Below are 19031 nucleotides of genomic sequence, written 5' to 3' on the forward strand. Positions count from 1 at the left end.
CACTTGACCCATGCTGATGCAGCTGCTGTCAACCCTGCCAGCCTCTCTGGTGGGGGGACGAAGGAATGTAGTTTCATTTCGTCTGGAATGTGCTATCTGTACTACCGGTAGAAGGGGAGCCCACCCAGCCCAGAAAACCAGAGAAGACTCTGGCCGTAGGGATAGGCCCCAAGTTTCTATTGTATGCCGTCCCACCCCATCTGTGTGTGTGGGGGGGGGCAGGGAGAGGGCTAAATTCTAGGGTGGGCTCAACAGCAGGAAGGCTGGAAGTTAGCGGTGAGTCCTCCTGAGAGGAGGGAGAAGAGCCTGAACTACCCTGGTTCAGGTAGTGAAGAAAGGTTGCCAGCAGCTGTCTCTGAGCCCAGGAGCCACCTTAGGACCACACTAGAGCATGAAGCTGCCATAGAGCTGTGGGCACCGCTTGGTTCAGGGGCAGAGGAGCCGAGGCGTGAAGCCTCCAGCAGTTTGCTTTGGTACGCAAAGGAACCAGTGCTTCTTCTTCTAGCTTCCCCTGCTTTCTCCACCCTGAACCCTCTCACACCACCTCCTAACTCAACATCTGCCAGCAGGTCAGGAATAGTAAACCTGCCTCTAGCCTCAGCCCTCTCCAGCCCTGGTGCCCAGGGGCTCCTCCTGCCACCCCATAATCTAACGACCATTCTGTATGCCCTATCCCAAAAGGATGGGGCCCAGTTGTCTGAACCCCAGGTCCTGGCACTTCTTCTTCCCTTTCAGAGTCCCCTTTAATCATGGACCTCCCTCCTCACCCTTACAACTCAGCTGCGGTTCCATAAATAAACTGAGGCAGGTGCCAGGAGGCCTCTGTCGAGGAACCCCCACCCTGCAGCTGTGGGATCAGCTGCTCACAATCTGTTGGCCTTAGGCCCCAAAGGGGTGCCTCCTCAGGAGACTTTGGCTAGCTCTGAAATCCCCCTGATTTCTCTGGGGCCCTGTGTTCCCACTAATGGACCTCACTCAGCACAAAATGATCCCTTTGACTTTCCCTTCTCTTGCCTCTCTCCCCTCCCACCAGGCATCCAGAATGGCTCTGCCTCTCCAGGATGGCTATGAGTTCCAGACACCTTAGAGGGAACTTCAGCTGACTCTAATGGGGGAAACTGAGGCACAGAGTAACATATCTTAGTCAATAATGTAGTGTCTCCAGATGCCTCTTGGGGTCAGCAGAACATGGGCCAGGGAGCTTTGGGCTGTCTTTCATTGAGTATTGTCTTAGTCAGGGTTTCTATTCCTGCACAAACATCATGACCACGAAGCAAGTTGGGGAGGAAAGGGTTTATTCAGCTCACACTTCCACACTGCTGTTTATCACCAAGGAAGTCAGGACTGGAACTCAAGCAGGTCAGGAAACAGGAGCTGATGCAGAGGCCATGGAGGAGTGTTACTTACTGGCTTGCTTCCCATGGCTTGCTCAGCTTGCTTTCTTATAGAACCCAGGACTACCAGCCCAGAGATGGCACCACCCACAAGGGGATCTCCCCCCTTGATCACTACTTGAGAAAATGCCTTACAGCTGGATCTCGTGGAGGCATTTCCCCAACTGAAGCTCCTTTCTCTGTGATAACTCCAGCTTGTGTCAAGTTGACACACAAAACCAGCCAGTACAAGTATTAAATATGAGTAGTATTTAATTCCAGTCTTAAGTGGTCAGAAGCCTTCTCTCTGTTAACAATCCACTTAAACACCAAGGCATCTGGGTAGCCTGAGACTCAGGGTCCACCCACTTAGCCTATCACTTGAGCCACTGGCCCAGTGGGAGAGCATTCACATCCTATCTGCCTCTTTCCTAGCCTTTCCTCATTTTCTGTCCATGAACTTTTCAGTTCTTCTGCCCAGGAGGAAGCTAGCTATTTTTGCAGCAAGCCAAATAGAAGGCAGACATCAGGAAGGACCTCCGTTTGGGAAAGGGAGAGCCAGTTGCATCAGGCTCTGAGAGAGGGGGCACCTACGCAGGCACTCTGGTCAGGATCTGACTACAGAGCCTGAAAAAGATCTCTGACAAGGAGGTGAATTTTTAGAAGTCTTCGGGAACTGCTAAGTCACTGTGGACACTAGGACAATGGGACCCTTTCTCTCTCCACGCAGGAGTCAGGCCGACAGACAGGGCCTCCCGGCTGGGACAAAGGCCCCAAGTGAAGTCAGGCAGTGTTGTGGGAGGCAAGGGTATGGTGAAGAACTGGGAGGTGGAATGTGTCAGAGCATCCAGAGGCAGCAGGAACCTGGCAGAAGGCCAAATCACAGGCTCCTAAGCGCCGTGCCCCCTGGGCAACGCTCAAGCTGCTACCTATTGCCCTGGGTGGGTCTCTCTTTTCCAATACCTCTTAAATCCGGGGAACAAGACATCCTGATGGGGACCCCACTCAACTCATATGTGGAGGAGGCTGAGAGTCAGGGCACACAGTCAGGGTCCCAACAGTGACAGCTGGCAGCCGTGGCCGAGGTGTGGCCCTACTCCAAGTCTCCAAAGAGGTGTGCTGGTGCTCTATGTGTGACTCCCGAGGCACTGGCTAGCTACTGTCCATTCAGGGCACTGCTGAGTTATTCCAGGACACCCCCTTCCCTCTTCCTCCCCTCCCCCCCCCCCTTCCCCAGGAAGCTCAACAAGCCAGGAGGAGGTTTCCTGTTTGCTGCCCTGCCAGAGAGGCCCAGCAGGTGAGGGAGGACTCTGATTCTAGTCTCCCATCCACTTCTGGGACTCTCCTTACCCACAGAACAGAGAAGATGGTGGACCTGTGCCAAGTGGGAGGTTTGATGATGAAAATCTTGGAGAAAGGGCCGGGAATCCCAGTTTGCCACAAATTCACCATGCTACATAGAAATCATCCACCCACCGTGCTCCACCCACCGTGAGTTCTGAACCCAAAAGACAGACTCTGGCTCTTCTCTAGCCTGCTCCTTTTCGGGATCCATCATCCTGGGTCTTCATCCACTTACAGTTCCAGCTAAATGCCCCGACAACCCCCAGAACGCATTGAATGGGCAACTATGAGCCGATACAGGATAAAGCAGGGTCCACTCTTCCCTGTAGATCCTTAAGAACCAGTTTGTACTCTCTGCTTATTCTGGGTTGGCTGTGTGGGCAGGCAGATGAGCCCCGGGGCTGGAGGAAGGAGGATGATGATGGAGGTGGTGAGGTCTGAGAAATCCGTGCTTTCTTAGGGAAGAAGGGCCAGCAGAGTCTCAGGTCCTCAGCGCTACCTTCCCAAGCCTCTGTCTGGGACTCAGTGTCTTTTGCCATTTGTTTTTGTTCTTGTCGCCTGGCTTTTAGAAAAGGACTAAGAATGGCCAGGTGGGTTAATGGGTATAAGGCATGCGTCCTCGTGGCCCTCAATGCTGATTGAACCAGGTGTGAGGATATGCAGCCATCATTTGCCTTCCCTCAGGATGGGACTCCAGCCAATTAAAGGAGCTCTGGCTGGTTCAGGCACTGGTCATCCACTTCCTAGCTTGCGGTGACCTCATCGCTTCAGCCTCCGCTGACTCAGCCGAGACCAGCCCAGTCTTGTCAGCCGGAAGTCCTGCATTCCCCCCCGCACAACTTTCTGCCCCGCACGCCTACCAGGTCTGCCCCGCAAGTCAGAAAGACCGCGACTCCCCCTGGTGGCCTCCTGGCTCCTCTCTGGTCCGGATCTACTTCGCCCTCTAGAGCTACATAACTGTATCTGCAGCGCCCTCTACTGGTCACAGCCTGTGAGCCCCTTGGCGTGGCGGAGGACCCCTTAGCTTGTTTTTAATATCCTCTGCCTCCTTCTCTGTTTGTCGCTGCCCAACCTTCCCTTCAGCACTGCAGGAACGGAGGCACTCTCAGGAGCTCAAAATGAGGCCACCAGGGGTCCCCCTCTCCCCAGACCCAATTCTTCATTCGGTTGGTGATCTGATGCAGGCAGTGGTGAATCCTCGCCGGCTAGGCAACCATTTTACGCCAGGCATTGCTCTATTCTTCAAGTTCTTGGTGATTTTTCTGACCTTTTGCAAGGTAATAATCGCAGCGGGACCTACCTTTGGAGGGTCTGCCTAACACTGTCTGAATGTCCACATGTACACAGAAGCATCAAACTTTGGGTTCAGACAACTTTATTTCCACCTGGTTTTGCTGGTACTCCATCCTAAAAACTCTTTGAAAATCAAGAACGAATAGCACAGTGTCCCCTAACGAAATCGAGGGACAAGGAGGCAGCTGACATGAGAGGGCAGTTGAGGCACTTAGGGACTTACCGGGTAAAACCTGAGGCCCTTGTGTGAGGGGGCGGAGCCACCCAAGTGTTTCCCAGAAACCCCTTCGAGCGCTGTCCTCTGAATTTCAGTCCCACCCCTCTCACGTCACCCCCTATCATGGGGAAGAGCACTGGCAGTTGATGTGAGAGGGTCCTGCTGGGGGCAGCAGTCTTCCAGGCTCCCTAGAGACTGGAGGGCGGTGTCAACGGTGCCTTCCTGTGCCTCGAGAGCTGTCCCCGTGGTCCTTCTGGGGCGTCCATGGAGCGCAGAGCACGGCCCTATGGAAGACAAACACACCCATCCTCTGCACGGCGCTCCTCCTTAATAACCTGGGTCATTGCTGCTTAACCCCTGCCCTTTTCAAAATACTTGCTCTGCCCTTAGGAGCCCAAGTGTGGTTGCAGGTTCTCAGCCATCTGCACCCACGAGGTCTCCAGAGCTCCAGCCTATTTCCTTCTCTTAGCCTCAGCGAGAGGCAGTGGTCACTCCAAGCTCAGTCAGTGAATGGCAGGCATAATGGGTCTTTGAGCCTAGGGCTGCCAAGTAGCTGGTGCCCCCTACCTGTTTCCTCCTGTCACTTACAGGCCTCCGGGGTACACAGGAAATCTGAGGGGCCTCCCAAAGCCCATTCTCCTGGCAGCGGATCAACGGCAGGTTGCGCTGAGCCAGCCCGTCTCGGCATCGATATCGAAGCACAGTATCCACCGCGTAGCGCAGCCGAGGGCGACCAAATATTTGAGCCAGGGGTAGCTGTGGTGGAGGCCCACAGGACACTGCAAGGGGTACACATTTAGAAGCTGGGAGCCTGGCTTTGTGGATGATGGCTCCCAGAAACTTGACGGGGAGGAAAGGCATGGCCACAGTTGACCAAAAAAAAAGGGGGTCAGTGTGGTGTGTCAACCCCCCCACAGTCTGGGGTACACCCTGACAGGCTCTTCTGGGTAGCTTTGCTCTCCTCTCACTCGTGGCAGTCCCGGCCACCCTTTCCCTCGGCAGCCCTCACCAAGCCCCATCTTGCAGGTGTAGGATAGATGGTAGTTGCAGGGCACATCACTCCACTGTCCCTGGTCATGCCACACCATGACCACACAGTTCTCCCCAGACAGGAAGTAGCTGTCAGGCTGCCCAGGGTTCCAGTTTTCATAGAGCTGGGAAGGGGGAGTGGAGGAGGTGGTGAGACGCTTGAACCCCATAAGTACCAGGGGAAATGCCCCCAGAAAACTGGAGGGAGGACTTGGGGGGTATCCCAGGATATGGAGGGGCAGGGACTGGTGACTGGGACAGGCAGGGAGGGGGAATAAGAGAACAGGGGCTCTCCAGGAAGGAGACAAGAGCCAGAGAGGAGAAGCATGCGGAAAGAAAGGGTCCAGGGGAAAGGGGAACGAAACAGCCAGAAAGGGAGGAAGAGGCAGTGACGGTTACTGAGGGCAGAAAGGCCCAAGAAGTGACCTAGACTACAGTGCAGTGACAGTCCTCACCAGAGGGGCACCATCTGACCACAAGAAGTCACCCTCGATGGTCCTGTCATTGAGCCCAATCCACTGGTACTCCCGGTATCGATCTAGAGAGAAAAGCCAGAGGTGCAGTGAGCAGGAAGCCCAGTATTTCTGGGCCAGTGATGACCTGTTGGGGAGTCCATCCAAAAACCTCCCCAAATCTTGCTGGTTTGTGGCTGTTGGCTCAGACCTAGCCTCTTCTGCTGGGAAAGCAGCCAAAGATGGACGGCGTTCACCCACCTTTTCTGTCTTTCTCCCCCCCCCCCCCCCAGGGAAGACAATCAGATTTGCTATCATAAAGGCTCTCCCTAAATTCTCTTCTTTTGAAAGCTTTGAATTTTTGTTGTATGTATTTCACATACATTTGTGTCTGTGCACCACTTGTGTGCATCGTCCTCAGAGGCCAGAAGGCATCAGAGGGGCAACCCGGAACGGGAATTACAGATGGTTGTGAGCTGTCATGTGGGTGCTGGAAATTGAACCCTGGGCCCTTCAAAAGAGCAGCCAGTGCTCTTAACCGCGGAGCCATCTCTCTAGCCTGTCTCCCTATTTTCGTAAGTAACCTTCACATCCATGGCGCAAGGACATGCAGGTGGAGAATAGCACTTTGGAAGGGAAAGAAGAGGAGCAAACCTTGCTACCACAGAGTTAGGGAAACAGTTGCATCCGGGAAAGCAGGGAGACACACACACACACACACACACACACACACACACACACACACACACCCCACCCCCGCAGCCTAGGCAGCCCCGCAAATGTCGGACACCATGGGCCCAATCTCCCCACAACAGGTCTCCGGGTGAGTGAGAGGTAAAAGATGAGGGAAGGGGAAAGGGGTGTGAGAGAGGAAAGAGGGAGAGAGAGGGAGGAGTGAAGAGGCGTGAGTGAGGAAGCTGTGGGTGAGGAGTGGGTTTGGCCTGGAGCATGCGCAGGAAGTCAGGCCCCACCCACCGTTGACAAAGTCTTGCTCCTCAGGGGTGCAGATGCTGGTCAGATGAGCACCTAGCGCTCGGCACTGACTTTCTGCCTCCTCCCAACTCCTTCGTGTGGAAAAGTGCTTGTAGCAGGCTCCCTGGAAGGCCTCCCAGCCAGGGCTGCAGAAATGAAGGCCTGGAGCACAGGGAAGGAAGCGGGTGGGCTGCCAGGTCTTAGATTGGCTTCTTTAGCCAGCTGCTTAGCAGCAGGAGGGGAGGACTCAGAGCCACTCAAGTGCAGCCAGGAGGCCTGAGCCTAGAGGGCTCTTGGGCAGTGGCTAGGTCAGCTGGCTCTCCACCCCTGGCCTGTGCAGTCCTCCATGCTGGAGAAGATGTCCTCCTCCCCGCTCTGGAGACAGAACAGTGACAGGAAGGTTGAGACTAGCTATGTAACTTGCCTGAAGTCATTCATGGCAAGGCCCAAACCAGTGACCTCCCTCCACCTCAGAAACTAGCATATTGGGGTAGGCTCCAGGCTTTGGACCTGCCCCCACGTCCTTCCACAAACTCACCAACATCGCACAGGTCCCCCCCATAGCCTGGCAAACATAGGCAGCGGAAACCCTCCTTCTCCTCCAAGCATGTCCCACCATTGTGGCAGGGGCTGGGGATACAGTCACCTGACAGGGGAGAGAAGCGAGGTGGAGGAGCCTAAGGGTGAGCTCTCCAGGGGAGGGTCCCGGGCCCCCCAGCCCAGACATCTTCCAGACCAGGAAGGTAAGCAGTTCTGCCTGGAGCTGGCCATCACTCCAGTCCATCCCCGAGTTCAGAGGGCCTGTCCTCACTCTCACCTCCCAGTTCCTGACTGGCTCAGACTGCCACCAGTGTGAGCCCTGAGCAGCCAGCGGGAAGAGGCCAAGGAAGGGAAGAAGCCCAGGGCTGTGGATTATGAGACCTGAATTCCTGCCAGCCTCAGGCAGCCTTCTCCAGCCTTCTTCCTGGGCCCCGCCTAGGTACTGGAGGAGCTGTCAGCATCCACTCCATTTCTGGTCCAGATGACCAGAGACAATGGCTCCTTTAACCAACAGAGCAGACTAGGTCCCTCAGACTACTCCCCAGCAGTGGCTGCTGAGAACACAGCCCACATGCCAGTGGTAGCAGCAGGGGAGGAGGAAGGAGAAGCTGGGCTGATTAAATTTGCTGGAGTGCCCCAGCTATAATTGGTACACTGACCAAGCAGTCTTTTGAACATCCCTCCGCTAACATCTATCATGTCGAGCATCCCTCTGCTAACAGTTTTTCAAGTAGGGTGAAGGTTGTTGGTCTCAGGTGCTGAGGGTGAAGAGTCCTGGGCCCCCGGGAGTCCTCATGCTTTCTGCTTCTCCAGTTTCCTCTCCTTCCTGGGCAGCCCTCTAACCCTGGGGGGACAGACTCTTAAGCTCAGTCCTTGCCCTTTTGGCTTTAAGTTCCAACCTGGCTGTGGGCTACAGTGCCTGAACCTTGGCTGGGCAGTGCGGTATAAGGGACCCACTTTGGATTTTCCCTCCTCTTTTTCTACCCCACAGAACCAGAAAGCATTTCTTTCCCACCTTCTGACAGTAGGCCAGGGGGCCTCTGGCTCTCTTTACAGGTGGGCTGACACTTCAGTGACCTCTAAGGGGTTCCCTCTTCCTTACTACACTCACTCCAAGGCCAGTGGGCAGAAAGGCAATAGCTGAAATGGGCAAGCTTTTTGTGATGTAGGGGTGATATTCCACTTGAGCCATGGAGGAGAGGTGAACCTGGGAGGGCCTCAGCCTTCCCGGAGAAGACTTCCAATGGGAACCTTATGGTTCTGGGACAGAAGATTTCTTTCAGATGGTGGAAACCAGTTCCTTTCTTTCTGCCCACCCCACCCTGTTCCGAATGAGCCAGGTCCTTTGGGTTGAAGAACATAAGCCATTTCTCCGGGAGTGGGGGGTCATTAGTGCAGGGTTAGTGCAGGGAGGGAACACTGGGCACAGGGATAATAGTACTGTCTCTTGCTGGGTGCACCGAGGAAGATGATATGTTTAAGCCTTGGGAAGCTAGAGAACCAGCTCCAAGCAGGAACTACCTGGGTAGGCTACACATCATACCCGGGCAGTGTGGGTTTCTTCTGCAGGTGACGGAGGACTCCCTTGGGTGATATGTACAGTCAAGTCTGGGGTCCCAGCAGTATGAAGGGAAGGTGTAAATGGCCCAAGGAGAGATAGAGGGAGCAGTAAGAAGCTGCCATCCTGCTGTGACAGCAAGGATGTTGGCCAATGAAGAGTGGCAAAGAGACAGGTGGAGACACAGAGGATGGAGAGGGTACAGGGAAACAGAGATTCCTGATTCAGACACAGCGATGAGCAGAAAGGACAGCTGGAGATGGAGAGGTTGTCAACGGCTGGGTACAAAGCAGTTTAATACAGATTTATTTCCAAGGTTTGTTTTCCATGAAACAGTCAAAAAATACTTCACAGAAGTAGTGGCTTAAGGCTCTTTGGGGTGAGTATTCTGGTCCCCAGAGGTGAGGGGTAGGTATGGCCTCTCAGGCTTCCCTGGAATCAGTGGGGGTTGGTTAAAGGGGTGGAACAAAGGGCCCAGGGAGGGAACTGCAGACAATGGGCCTGCCTTCAAGGCTGATGAGGGCACCAGGAAGAGGCATGAGGACATTCTGTGTGGCCAGTGAGATGTGAGCTACAGCAGAGGGCCCAAGGGTCAGTGGTGGGTGGGGGAGGGGACAGAGGATCAGAGAACTGGGACGGAAGTGACAGAATGGAAGATCCAAGATGGAAGATCCACGGGGAGAGACAGAAAAGGGAACGAGGGCAAAGGACCAGAGGGTCCAGGGGAAAAGGGTGGATTAAAGGCCAACGTGTCAGGTGGCCCAGAGCTGGAGGAGGAGGAAAAGGAGAAAAGCGGGCATTGAGCCTTCAGCAGAATTACCTGATGAGGGAGCCACAGCCACTCCACCGTGGCTGGCACTGTCGGTGGGCAGCACTGGCTGGGCCTGCACTGAGGTGCCTGCCAGGACAGTTCTTCCAGACTTCTCTTCTGAGGGGGTCTCCAGCTCCCTGGGACCCACAGGGGCCCATGTAGCTGGAAGTAGGGAAGGGCCATCCTCCAAGCTGGAGCTCCCTGCCTCCTCGCTCTCTCGAGGAACCCCAGAGAGCTCAGGGCTCCCAGTTTCCCCCCCTACTTCTCTTGCCCCACCAGGAGTAGATGTGGGGCTTCCCTCCCTCGGGGGGAGCAAAGTCTCTGCAGGCGGTCCACGGACCCTTGGAGGCCCAGGAGAAGGTGAGGCACCCAGCTGTAGAACTGCCTGGGCTGGTGGGGACACCTGGGAGAGTGAATGCTCTGTTTCTGAGCCAGTAGGGAGAGGGCTGCTGAGCTCTCTGGGCCACACCCACAGGTCCTCCTGCTCCTTCTCTTCCTCCAGAGCCTCCAAGTCTTTGAATCTTTCTTCTTCCTCCAGGGCTACGCCTTCCTCTTCTGAGGACTCGGTAGGTGGTGCAATGGATTGGGTTTCCGATTCTGACCACAGCAAGACAGTTCAGCACCAGGGACAGCGCCCCAGACCAAGCAAGGGGAGGGGAGGGGAGGGGAGGGGGGTGGGGCCCAAGGGGAGGGGGAGAGGTACAGCGCCTGGTGCATTGCCTGTCTGGAAGAACTCTGACCTGGCCTACGCATTGAAGGGCTCTGCAAACTGCCTCTTACTGGGTCAGAAAAGGCTGTTGCATCTCCCTCTCCCAGTCTGCCAACATTTTCCAATCTTGGGGTAAGGAATATATTTCCTTCCCAGAGAGCACCCTCTAAACACAAGTTTCTCTAGTTAAAGAGAATTGGGTGTGGAATTTACTTGAATAAAAAATTTGGGAGGGTGATAGGAGAGATACCTAAGGCAGAATTATGTCAGTCATGACCCTAGTGACCACTTGGGCTTGCCCTCCTACCCCCAACTTCTCTCAGGTAGTGAGAACCCAAGGCAAAGGCTTCCAGTTACCTAGCGGAGTCCTGGGGGCCTCTGCTGGGTCTTCTGGGGTGGAGCTTCCTCCTCCCCCATCTTCTGAGATGGGGATGGAGTAGATGGCCCCACGAGACTCGCTCTCCATCGCTTCCTGAGGCAGCTGCAGTTCCTCCAGCTTTTCTGTCACTGTGACAATGGCCTCAAGTCCATCTGAGGCTGGGCTAGAGGCCTCAGAGGAAGCAGAGGGATGGGCAGAGTCTGTGGCAAGAGGAAAAGGCCAGTGAGAAGCTAAGTGTGCATTTGAATCCTCCCAGGGTGTGGGCTGCGTCTGAGCCTCTAGGCTAGACCTCTACAGGCCCTGGAATGTGCTTCACCCATCCCTCGAGTGCTAATGGAGTGCCTTCTAGTTTTAGGCCAAGCTTTCTCTGAGTATGGTATAGAGAACGCTAGGGAAACCTGAAGAAAATAGGCATAGGCAATAAACACATTGCACAATAGAAAGGCACTTGAGAAGCAGTGAGATGAAGTGGAGGCTCACTTTCCTTCAGATGGGTCTAGAAAGGCTGAGTGAGCTGCTCCTTTAAGTGTGAATACAGAGTGGGTGGATGGAGCAGGCTCTGTACCGTGCAGGCTAGGCTTGTGTGGAGAAGGGTAGAGACTCCATCCCCAGGAAGAGTGCTCAGTGGTCACTATCTGAGGAGCTTGGAGCTCAGCTATGGCTAAGGAAAGGGAAGGGACCACTTTCTGGGTGTGATGCTCAGTGGCTCAGAGTGAATTACCTCATCCTCTGGGGAGGGAACACAGAGCAGAGAACCAATGACTCCAACGTAGAGTTGGGCCAAGAGAAGCCCAGAGAGCTATCTCTAGGCAGGACAGACAGGACTGTATGACCTGTTCCAGTGACCCTTGCCCAGGTCACCACAGACCAGCAAACCTACATCTGTCCTTCATCTCCCCTCCTTGTCCCTCCACAGTCATGCCTCTTACTGCTTCTTTCAGAACAAAGTGCTTGGCTCAGAGTCTGCACTCATCTGGCTTCCTAGTACCACCCTCTGTCCCCTCCTCAACACGCAGTGTTGAAAGTCCTGTCACCCATAAGCTGTAGGATCTGGAACATTCTAAGGAGCGTTCCACTCCCACGTGCATTTTGTTCACTGAAGCACAGAACAGTTGGTTCATGGAAGTGAAAAAAATGTCAGCTACCTCTGTTGGCCAATATGCTGACAGGCACAAGGATTGAGGAAGCTAATACAGATTACTGAGGGCAAATGACCAAGAAGATGGTGAGGGCTTGAATTCCAGGCCTGGCACTGACTGCTGCAGAGGCCACTCACCTCGGAAGCAGTAGACATTGAAGCGGTTCTGCTTGCTGGGGAAGCCAGTCTGGTTGGGAAAGAGGAAGAGGGTCTTGACTCCTGGCAGGCCGCCCCCACAGCGTTGGCTGGGTGTGATGATGGGATAGCGCACGCTGCCATCAGCCAGCCAGCCAGGGCTACATCTGTCCAGGCCACCATTCCAGGCTGCGTACAGCTGGCCTGTGCTAGCGATCTGTGCACCACGTTCCAGACAGTAGTCCCGAGCCTCCTCCCATGTCAGCTTGCTGGGAGGGGCGCCTAGGAACAGTTCTCCTGAGTGTAAAAGAGGAGCTGGGTCATCAGGCAGTTGGCAGTACTTCCACCCTAGACGTTTAAACGTTCCTAGGCAAGCTCATTCCTGGTGTGTGTGGGGGGGTCACCTTGCCCACCTGATAGTACCAAAGTCTGCATGAAACCCAAGATGAAAATTAGTACTTAGAGAGCCTGGCCCCAGTTCCTCGCTCTACAGGACTCTGCTGAAACTCACCACCCCCACCCCGGCCCCGCCCCCACCCCTCTGTCTGCTATTTGCTAGGTCTGCTCAGAGGCTTGCCTCTGGGACAGTGTTTGGAGGCGTGCGTTAAGTGCCTGCCTAATTTGCCTGTCCTCTTAGACATGTGAAGTCTAGTGGAGGACCTAGAAGAAACCAAGGGCCATGTTGCAGAAGGGCTTGTCACTCCCAATTACCATTTAGGTCTTCGGCATAACAGTAGACATCATAGAGATCATCAGGACCCACCACTCCGTAGTTCCGCACGCCAGGATAGCCATCCATGTCTCCAGAGCAGGCCTCTCGTGGGTTCTGGATGGGGTACCTAAGAGAGAGGAAGAGGCTAATGCCTGGCATCTTCCACCCCAGAAGGCTGTCCCATGTCAACCCTGCTGCTGCTGCTGCTGCTGCTGCTGCTGCTGCTGCTGCTGTGTGTGTGTGTGTGTGTGTGTGTGTGTGTGTGTGTGTGATGTCAGGATGCAGGAAAGTAAGGCCCAGGCAGAGCTGCAGACCAATTTTCTTTCCAGAGGCAGGGAATCCTGAGGAACTTCGATGGAGGGAGGAGGTAGCAAGCATCCCGATGTGACCAGGAGTTCCTGGTCTACATCCCCAGCCCACCTCACAGTTTGGTCGGACAGCCAGCCTGCATCACACTGCTCATAGCCGCCGAGGTAGGCAGCATAGAGCTGCTCCGGGGTGGCGATTCGGGCTCCTATGCGAGCGCAGGCTTCCTGGGCTCCAGCAAAGGAGAAAGCATAGCGCGCAGAGCCCTCTCTGTAGAGGAAGACGACCCCTGCGGAGAAGAAATAACTCCTGAGTTGGCCGGACCACCAGCACACTGACCTCCCCCTCTCTTCTGTCACTTCCTGTTCACAAAAGTTAAAGTCCGATTGTGCTCCTGTTACAGCTTGTGGGACTGTCTCCCCCCACATCTCTGGCCCCCTATTCACCCTGTGCCTTTCCCCTGCAGGGTTTGCTAAGCCGCCTCACAATCAACTCCTTGCGGGGGGAGGGGGGCCTGAGTCCTTTCCTCCCTTTCTCTAGGGATCTCACTCTCCTCTCACCTTTGACCTTGACCTCCACAGCATCACTGCTGTCGTCGATACCGTGCTGGACCTCGCAGCGATAGACCCCGGAATCATTGGGCCGCAGTTCGCTCAATACTAGAGACACATCCGTGAGCGATGCGGGGTAGGCAGGCAGCGCCACGCGGAACCGGTAGGCTTCGTTTACCTTGACGCGCAGCCCACGAGCCACCAGTACCTCTACCTCCCGGTCCCCGGACAGGAAGGTCCACTTGACCCGGGGAAAACCCGGCGCGGCCCGGCGACTGTGCGGCGGCCGCAGGTGGTGGACGTGGCATGGGATGGCCAGGGCACCGCCCAGCACGCCCCGCAGCTGCGTGGCACCGATGCGCACGCGGAAGGCTCGATCCTCTGTGGACAGGGGTCAAAGCCGGCTGCAGCCAGACGCAGGACGTAGTGCGCCTGTGCGCTTGGCTCCAAGCCCCGCCCCTCGATCCAAGGCGCCTGGGGTGCACTGCCCAGCTCAGGGTGCTGAGCACTGCCCAGGGTCCTGAATTTGATCCTCTACCCTTAGCCTCCTGCCTCGTGCTCCTTTGCAACTCTGACCCCCAAGACTCCCCTACTTACTAGGGTTCCCAATTCATCCCTATTTTGCAGTTGGCTCCAGCCCTTGCCCACAGCACTTCCACATCTCCTTCCGTGTGCCTAGGCTGGAAGCATGTAGCTGGGGCTAAACCGAGACAGCCCTCTGTCCTGAGAAAGATGCAGCAGAGACATGGTCCTCTGGATGCTTACTCACCCGAGCTGTCTTCTTTCAGGTCATCAGCGAGGGCGGCAGGGGCTTGGGTCAGGACCAGAGCGGCCAGCAGGGACAGAAGCAGTGGAATCATTCTGCACACTGATGGAAGAACTTGAAGAGGAAAGAGGAAAGTTGTTAGACTGCGGAACGGACTTCCTCCGTTCTCTGTCCCACCATGCAGGTAGCACATACTAGAATCACCCCTAACTCTGTTTCTGATTCCTATCTCCAAGCACCAAGAGGTGTGCCCAGTCAACTCACTGTGTGACCTAAGCCAAGTTCCTTACCCTCTCTGAGTCTGTGTCTTCTTAACTGGGGGGGGGGGGGGGGAAGCACCATCATTAGCACCTTACGCATTTTGATGGGGCTGTATGCTTGAGTGATCTGTCTGTCTGTCTACCTGTCTAGCTGTCATCTACACACAGTTGCCACTGTCTATTACCTACTTACCTATTTATAATCTACGACAGAAAATGCCCTGTGCATAGGCCAGCAACAGACACATAACAGATGCCAGCGAATACTTGTAACACAGTGGCTGGTGGTACTGCGTAATCAGCTCTCTGTGCACGTGTATTCAAAATCTATGCATCCAAACCAGCTACTCGTCAAACATGCAGGAAAAAAAAAAGAGTCTGTTCTGAACACATACAGAGGTTTTTGTCACTGTTCCCTAAACAGCATGCATATACTTAGGAATTATAAGTCACCTAGAGACGGGTTCCTGTGTATGAAAGACATGCGTAGGTGAGATGCAAAGACATCATTCTGTGTGAGGGACTTGGGCACCTGCAGGTCCAGGCAGCCTCTAGGGGTTGGAGACTCAAACCCACAGACGCAGGGGTGGGGTTGGGAGCGCAACTATGGTCCTACTTCACCCCCTTGGCAAACACCCCCCTCCCCGCCCTCAGGTGCCAACCAGGAGTTTCTTTCCCCCACAGTAAAGCTCCAACCTTCCCTTCCTAACCCTTCCTCTTCCAGGAGGGCCTCCTAGACTGAACCCTGCTGAAACAGCGGCTTCTCCCTCTGCTTCCTCTCCACCAGGACTTGTAAGGAAGCTCCCCTGGTGCCCAACATCCTCTGCCCCCTCCATCCCTCCCTCCCTCCCACTTTGCTCTCAGCCATTCCCCTCTGCCTGGCACGGGCTTTCCCACCGGATCTCCTGGCTCAGAAGCCAGCTGGGACAAAGACCCTGTCCCTGCCAGTCTGGCCTCTATCCAGTTGCTCCTTCCCCCACCCATCTTTTGTGAAAGCCTACAACTTGGAGTGTACTGGAGAAGGGTACAGGGAGAGGCCAGTCGTCCCCCCCCCCCCCCCGCCCTGGCCCTCAGCTCTGGAAACAGTTTCTCTTTCTGAGATCTCATTGCGCATACAGGCTCACGGGGAAAGTGAGGTGGATGACCAGAGAGGGTTAGAGCTAACTCTGAGCCAAACCGGGAGCCAGGTCACTGTGCCCTCAGGAAGGAAAGCTGCACAGATAATGAACACACTCTGTAAAGAGTCAGACTTGGGAGTATTCGGGGACCCAGGACTACATGGCTAATGATGCAGCCGGGGGTCAGTTACAACGTCAGGCAAGATTTCCTACCGACCATACCTATTCTCACTGGCTCCATCTCCCACTCGGTCTGCCTTCATAGTCGCTAGCCTGAGCCTAAGCGGTCCTCCTAGATCCTCCCAGGACAGACTCCCCTGCTAAGCAGCGCTCTGGCCTGTGCTGTGCAGCGGGCCGGGCGAGCAGTCACTCGGGTTACCGCTGGCAAGTAAGCCAGGTGCTGGAGCGTTCTGAGGAGGGGAGGCTGGGAGCAGGAGCTACTCACACGCCCGCCCGGCCCTGTGGCTACCTCTTTTACCCGTGTTGGGGCAGCACGGGATGAGGAAGGAAGCCTGAGGCCAGAGGATCCGACTGCCCTGAGACATGAATTTTTGATCCAAGTGGCCAAGAGTGGCTACTGTGACACTTCCCGGAGGAAAGCCACCACAAGGACCGGAGCTCAGCAGTCCCCTGTCGTCTCCAGCCCGGGCATCCTTAGTCGCTCCGCAGCCCAGACGTCCCCTGGCTCCTGAAGGCTGCGCGGCGAGGACAGTGAGCGAGCAGACGCGTGGCTCAGGGTGCCGAAGCCGGCACAGAGCGCTGCGCGCCCACCTTCAGAGAGGCGCCGCTGCCGACCGCACCCCCGAGTGCCTGGGGACCCCAGGAAGCTACGGTGGGTCACTGTCTCGGTCGCCCACAGCAGCCAGTATCGCGGCCCGCTCTCGCCCTCGCCCGGATCCTTTGGCTCAGAGAGGTCAAGAAACTTACCCAAGGTCACACAGCAAGCAAGCAAGCGACCGATAGGGCCAGGCCTCCGCACTCACCTTGCGAGGTCCCCTCCGCGCACACCGCACGTCCCGCAGCCGCAGCCGAGACTGCGGCGCAATGCGCGGGCGCGAGCAGGGCCGGGCGCGCGGGACCCAGACAGGGGCGCCAGCTCGCCGGGAGCCTCACAAAACCCCCTTTCTTCCCACGCGCCCCGCCTTCCCCGCCGTCCCCGGCCCTTGCCGCCCCCGTGGGGGGCTCTGCGCGGTCACGGGACCCGCTGCCTTCTCTGTGCGGGTTCCGGGCGACAGCGGGCAGAGGGAGGACAAGCGAAGTAGGACAAGGTTCCGCGGACGGGAGCCCAAGACTTGCAGCGGGGAGGGCAGAAGGGGCGGGGAGGGAGCGATGGAGGGCGCTGTGGCGACGCAGGATGGAGAGTTAGAACACGGGAGGGACTTCTCATTGGTTAAAGGGAGGAAGACCGGCTCAAACTTAGTCGCGCAGAGGATGGAGGGACGACAGGAGCTTTGCCCCGGGAAAGAGGGCACTGCTGGGTGAAAAGGGGAAGTCCTTTTCTCAGGCCAGAGAAAAGGCAGATGACCACAGCCATCCCTCTTGAGGAAGCTTTGATCGGGCTGTGCTCCCCCGGTGCTCCTCTCCCTCCCCGGCGGAGGAGCTGACTTTGCAGTGGTTGACCAGGTGGAGGTCGACTCGCAGAACTACGGGTTAGGCAACCCAAGTCAAGAGAGTCTAGGCGCGCGGTATCAAGTGGTACAGTGAGTGATGGAGCAGGCGTCACAGGTTGCAGATCAATGTGTGCAGGAGAGCCTGCTAGCCTCGGCTGGGCTGCCCAGTGTGCAGCCAGGAGCCTGGGGGTGGGCCTCGAGGACTGCCAGCTGTCCCCCACCCCCACTTCACCCGCTGCTTCTCCCTGCTTTCCCAGGCTTCCCACTTTCCTCCTCTTGCTTGCGACTCCAGGCAAAGCCTTGGCACCAGCTGTAGGCCACTCAGCCAGATCCTTGTCCTCAAGGCCGGTGTGGGGGCTGTGACCTTACCATTTCTAGATCCCCAAATGCCGACTGTCTGCAGACACCTTCACCCCCAACTCAGGGAACAGTTTCCTAATCACGCCCCACCCCCTGCCTTGGATGGAGTTCCAAAAAAACAAAACAAAACAAAACCAAAAAACAAAACAAAACAAAAAAAAAAAAAAACGCCTTCAGAACCTCTGGAAAAAAACAAACTCCTCTCCAAAGCCTTACAAGTTTAAAGAGAGGACTCCAGCTAATGCCGCCCACTGTAAGGACAGGACAGAAGGACCTTGAAACCCAGGGCAGAGTCACGCAGGGAGAAAACTACCAGGCAGTGGTGCCAGCAGAAAGGAGAAAGGGGCCCCTGAAGAAGCTGCACAGGAGGCCTTCATTTATTCATTCCTTAAGCTTGACCCACAAGTCATCTATGTACCAGGCCCTGTCTGGGGCCCTAAGACTGGGGGAGTCACCAGTTGGGAAGGACTCTGAGGTGCTGGGTGCCAGCTCTGGGTTGCACCTGCATGGCTCACCAACACATGGGCTCCATGCCCTGCAGGTCTCCCAGGTGGAGCTAGGAAAGAAACCAAGGGGCTGCAGTTCAGCCCAGTTGCTGTCTTGGATATAACACAATTTTTGCCTGGGAAAACCTGACTGTGACCAAGGAAGACAGGAAAGAGATACCCCCCGCCCCCGCCCCCAGCTCAGAGTTACCAATGTGCACAACCCGGGGGAAGGGGAAAAGAATCCTGGGGCCAGTGGAGCCAGTAGGCAGCCATCTGCCAGGAATGCCTTGGCCTCTTCTGATCAACCAAGCAGGGTCCCCACCACTCCTGTGGAATCCTATTCTTTGTCATTCACAGCCTTATGAGGTCTGGTTAGGGGCTCAGCAGCCCATGGGGACTGAGTCTTTGAGAGGGGCCCCTTTCTATAAAAGATGGGCATTATAAAGGCCCCCCTTTTTTCCAGCTGGGGACATTTGCATCGAGGTACACCCACACAACTCTAGCCATTGCTGATAGGTACCTTTTCCCCAATTATGGAGTCTGGCATCTTGACTCATAGCCAAAGGACTCTGCTCATTTCTGTTCTCCATCTGAGGTGCTCCTGGACCCTGGCCTGCTCCTTGCATCCCCTTTAGATCTTAGACAGAGATCTTGGCACTGGAAGCCAACAGAGCCCAGAATGGCGGCTTTCGTGTGCAAACCCGTGTCCTAGCAACAGGGCATGACAGTTCTCATAGCCACAAGGGTCTTCTAGATGCCAAATGGTAAACGGCGGTGTCACAAGGGTCAGCCGGTTGAATCAGAAGTGGCCTGCCCAGGACTGCTGCACCAAGGGCTCAGGAAAAGAGGGAGGAGGAAGGCGAGCTTGGAGAAAGCCAGGCAGTGGCGGCTCGCCTGCCCTGTCCCCACG

At 55.9% G+C, this 19031-nt stretch overlaps 1 protein-coding gene across 5 annotated transcripts; it reads right to left on the reverse strand.

Annotated features, from left to right (window-relative positions):
- Nucleotides 1–4074: 4074 nt before the first annotated feature.
- On the reverse strand, nt 4075–18719 carry Bcan (brevican). Of its 5 annotated transcripts, none has more exons than NM_007529.2 (14): nt 16647–16900; nt 14289–14399; nt 13529–13900; nt 13083–13257; nt 12662–12789; nt 11954–12247; nt 10656–10877; nt 9599–10186; nt 7219–7326; nt 6684–6842; nt 5712–5794; nt 5237–5381; nt 4816–5006; nt 4075–4511 (listed from the first exon to the last, which is right to left on the reverse strand). In NM_007529.2, the coding sequence occupies exons 2-14, from the start codon at nt 14377–14379 to the stop codon at nt 4416–4418; spliced, it is 2652 nt and encodes an 883-aa protein (NP_031555.2). In that variant the 5' UTR covers nt 14380–14399; nt 16647–16900; the 3' UTR covers nt 4075–4415. The 5 variants fall into 5 exon arrangements, with proteins under 5 accessions (NP_031555.2, XP_006500999.1, XP_006501000.1 ...); XM_006500936.4 differs by having other exon boundaries at nt 4076–4511; nt 16591–18719; XM_006500937.4 differs by lacking the exon at nt 16647–16900 and adding an exon at nt 15242–15369 and having other exon boundaries at nt 4076–4511.
- Between the last annotated feature and the right edge of the window lie 312 nt (nt 18720–19031).

The sequence above is a fragment of the Mus musculus genome, chromosome 3 (genome assembly GCF_000001635.26).
Source record: "Mus musculus strain C57BL/6J chromosome 3, GRCm38.p6 C57BL/6J".
In the NCBI taxonomy this organism is placed as follows: domain Eukaryota; kingdom Metazoa; phylum Chordata; class Mammalia; order Rodentia; family Muridae; genus Mus; species Mus musculus.

What these genes read in the sequence shown, in the direction of transcription:
- Bcan (XM_030252396.1), bottom strand. Translation starts at nt 15,029, where the DNA reads ATGTCTTTCATACACAGGAACCCGTCTCTAG. An exon ending in TTATGCCGAAGACCTAAATG is followed by an intron (nt 12,248 to 12,661) that starts GTAATTGGGAGT and finishes TTTTACACTCAG; the next exon opens with GAGAACTGTTCCTAGGCGCC. An exon ending in CAATGTCTACTGCTTCCGAG is followed by an intron (nt 10,878 to 11,953) that starts GTGAGTGGCCTC and finishes CTCTTGCCACAG; the next exon opens with ACTCTGCCCATCCCTCTGCT.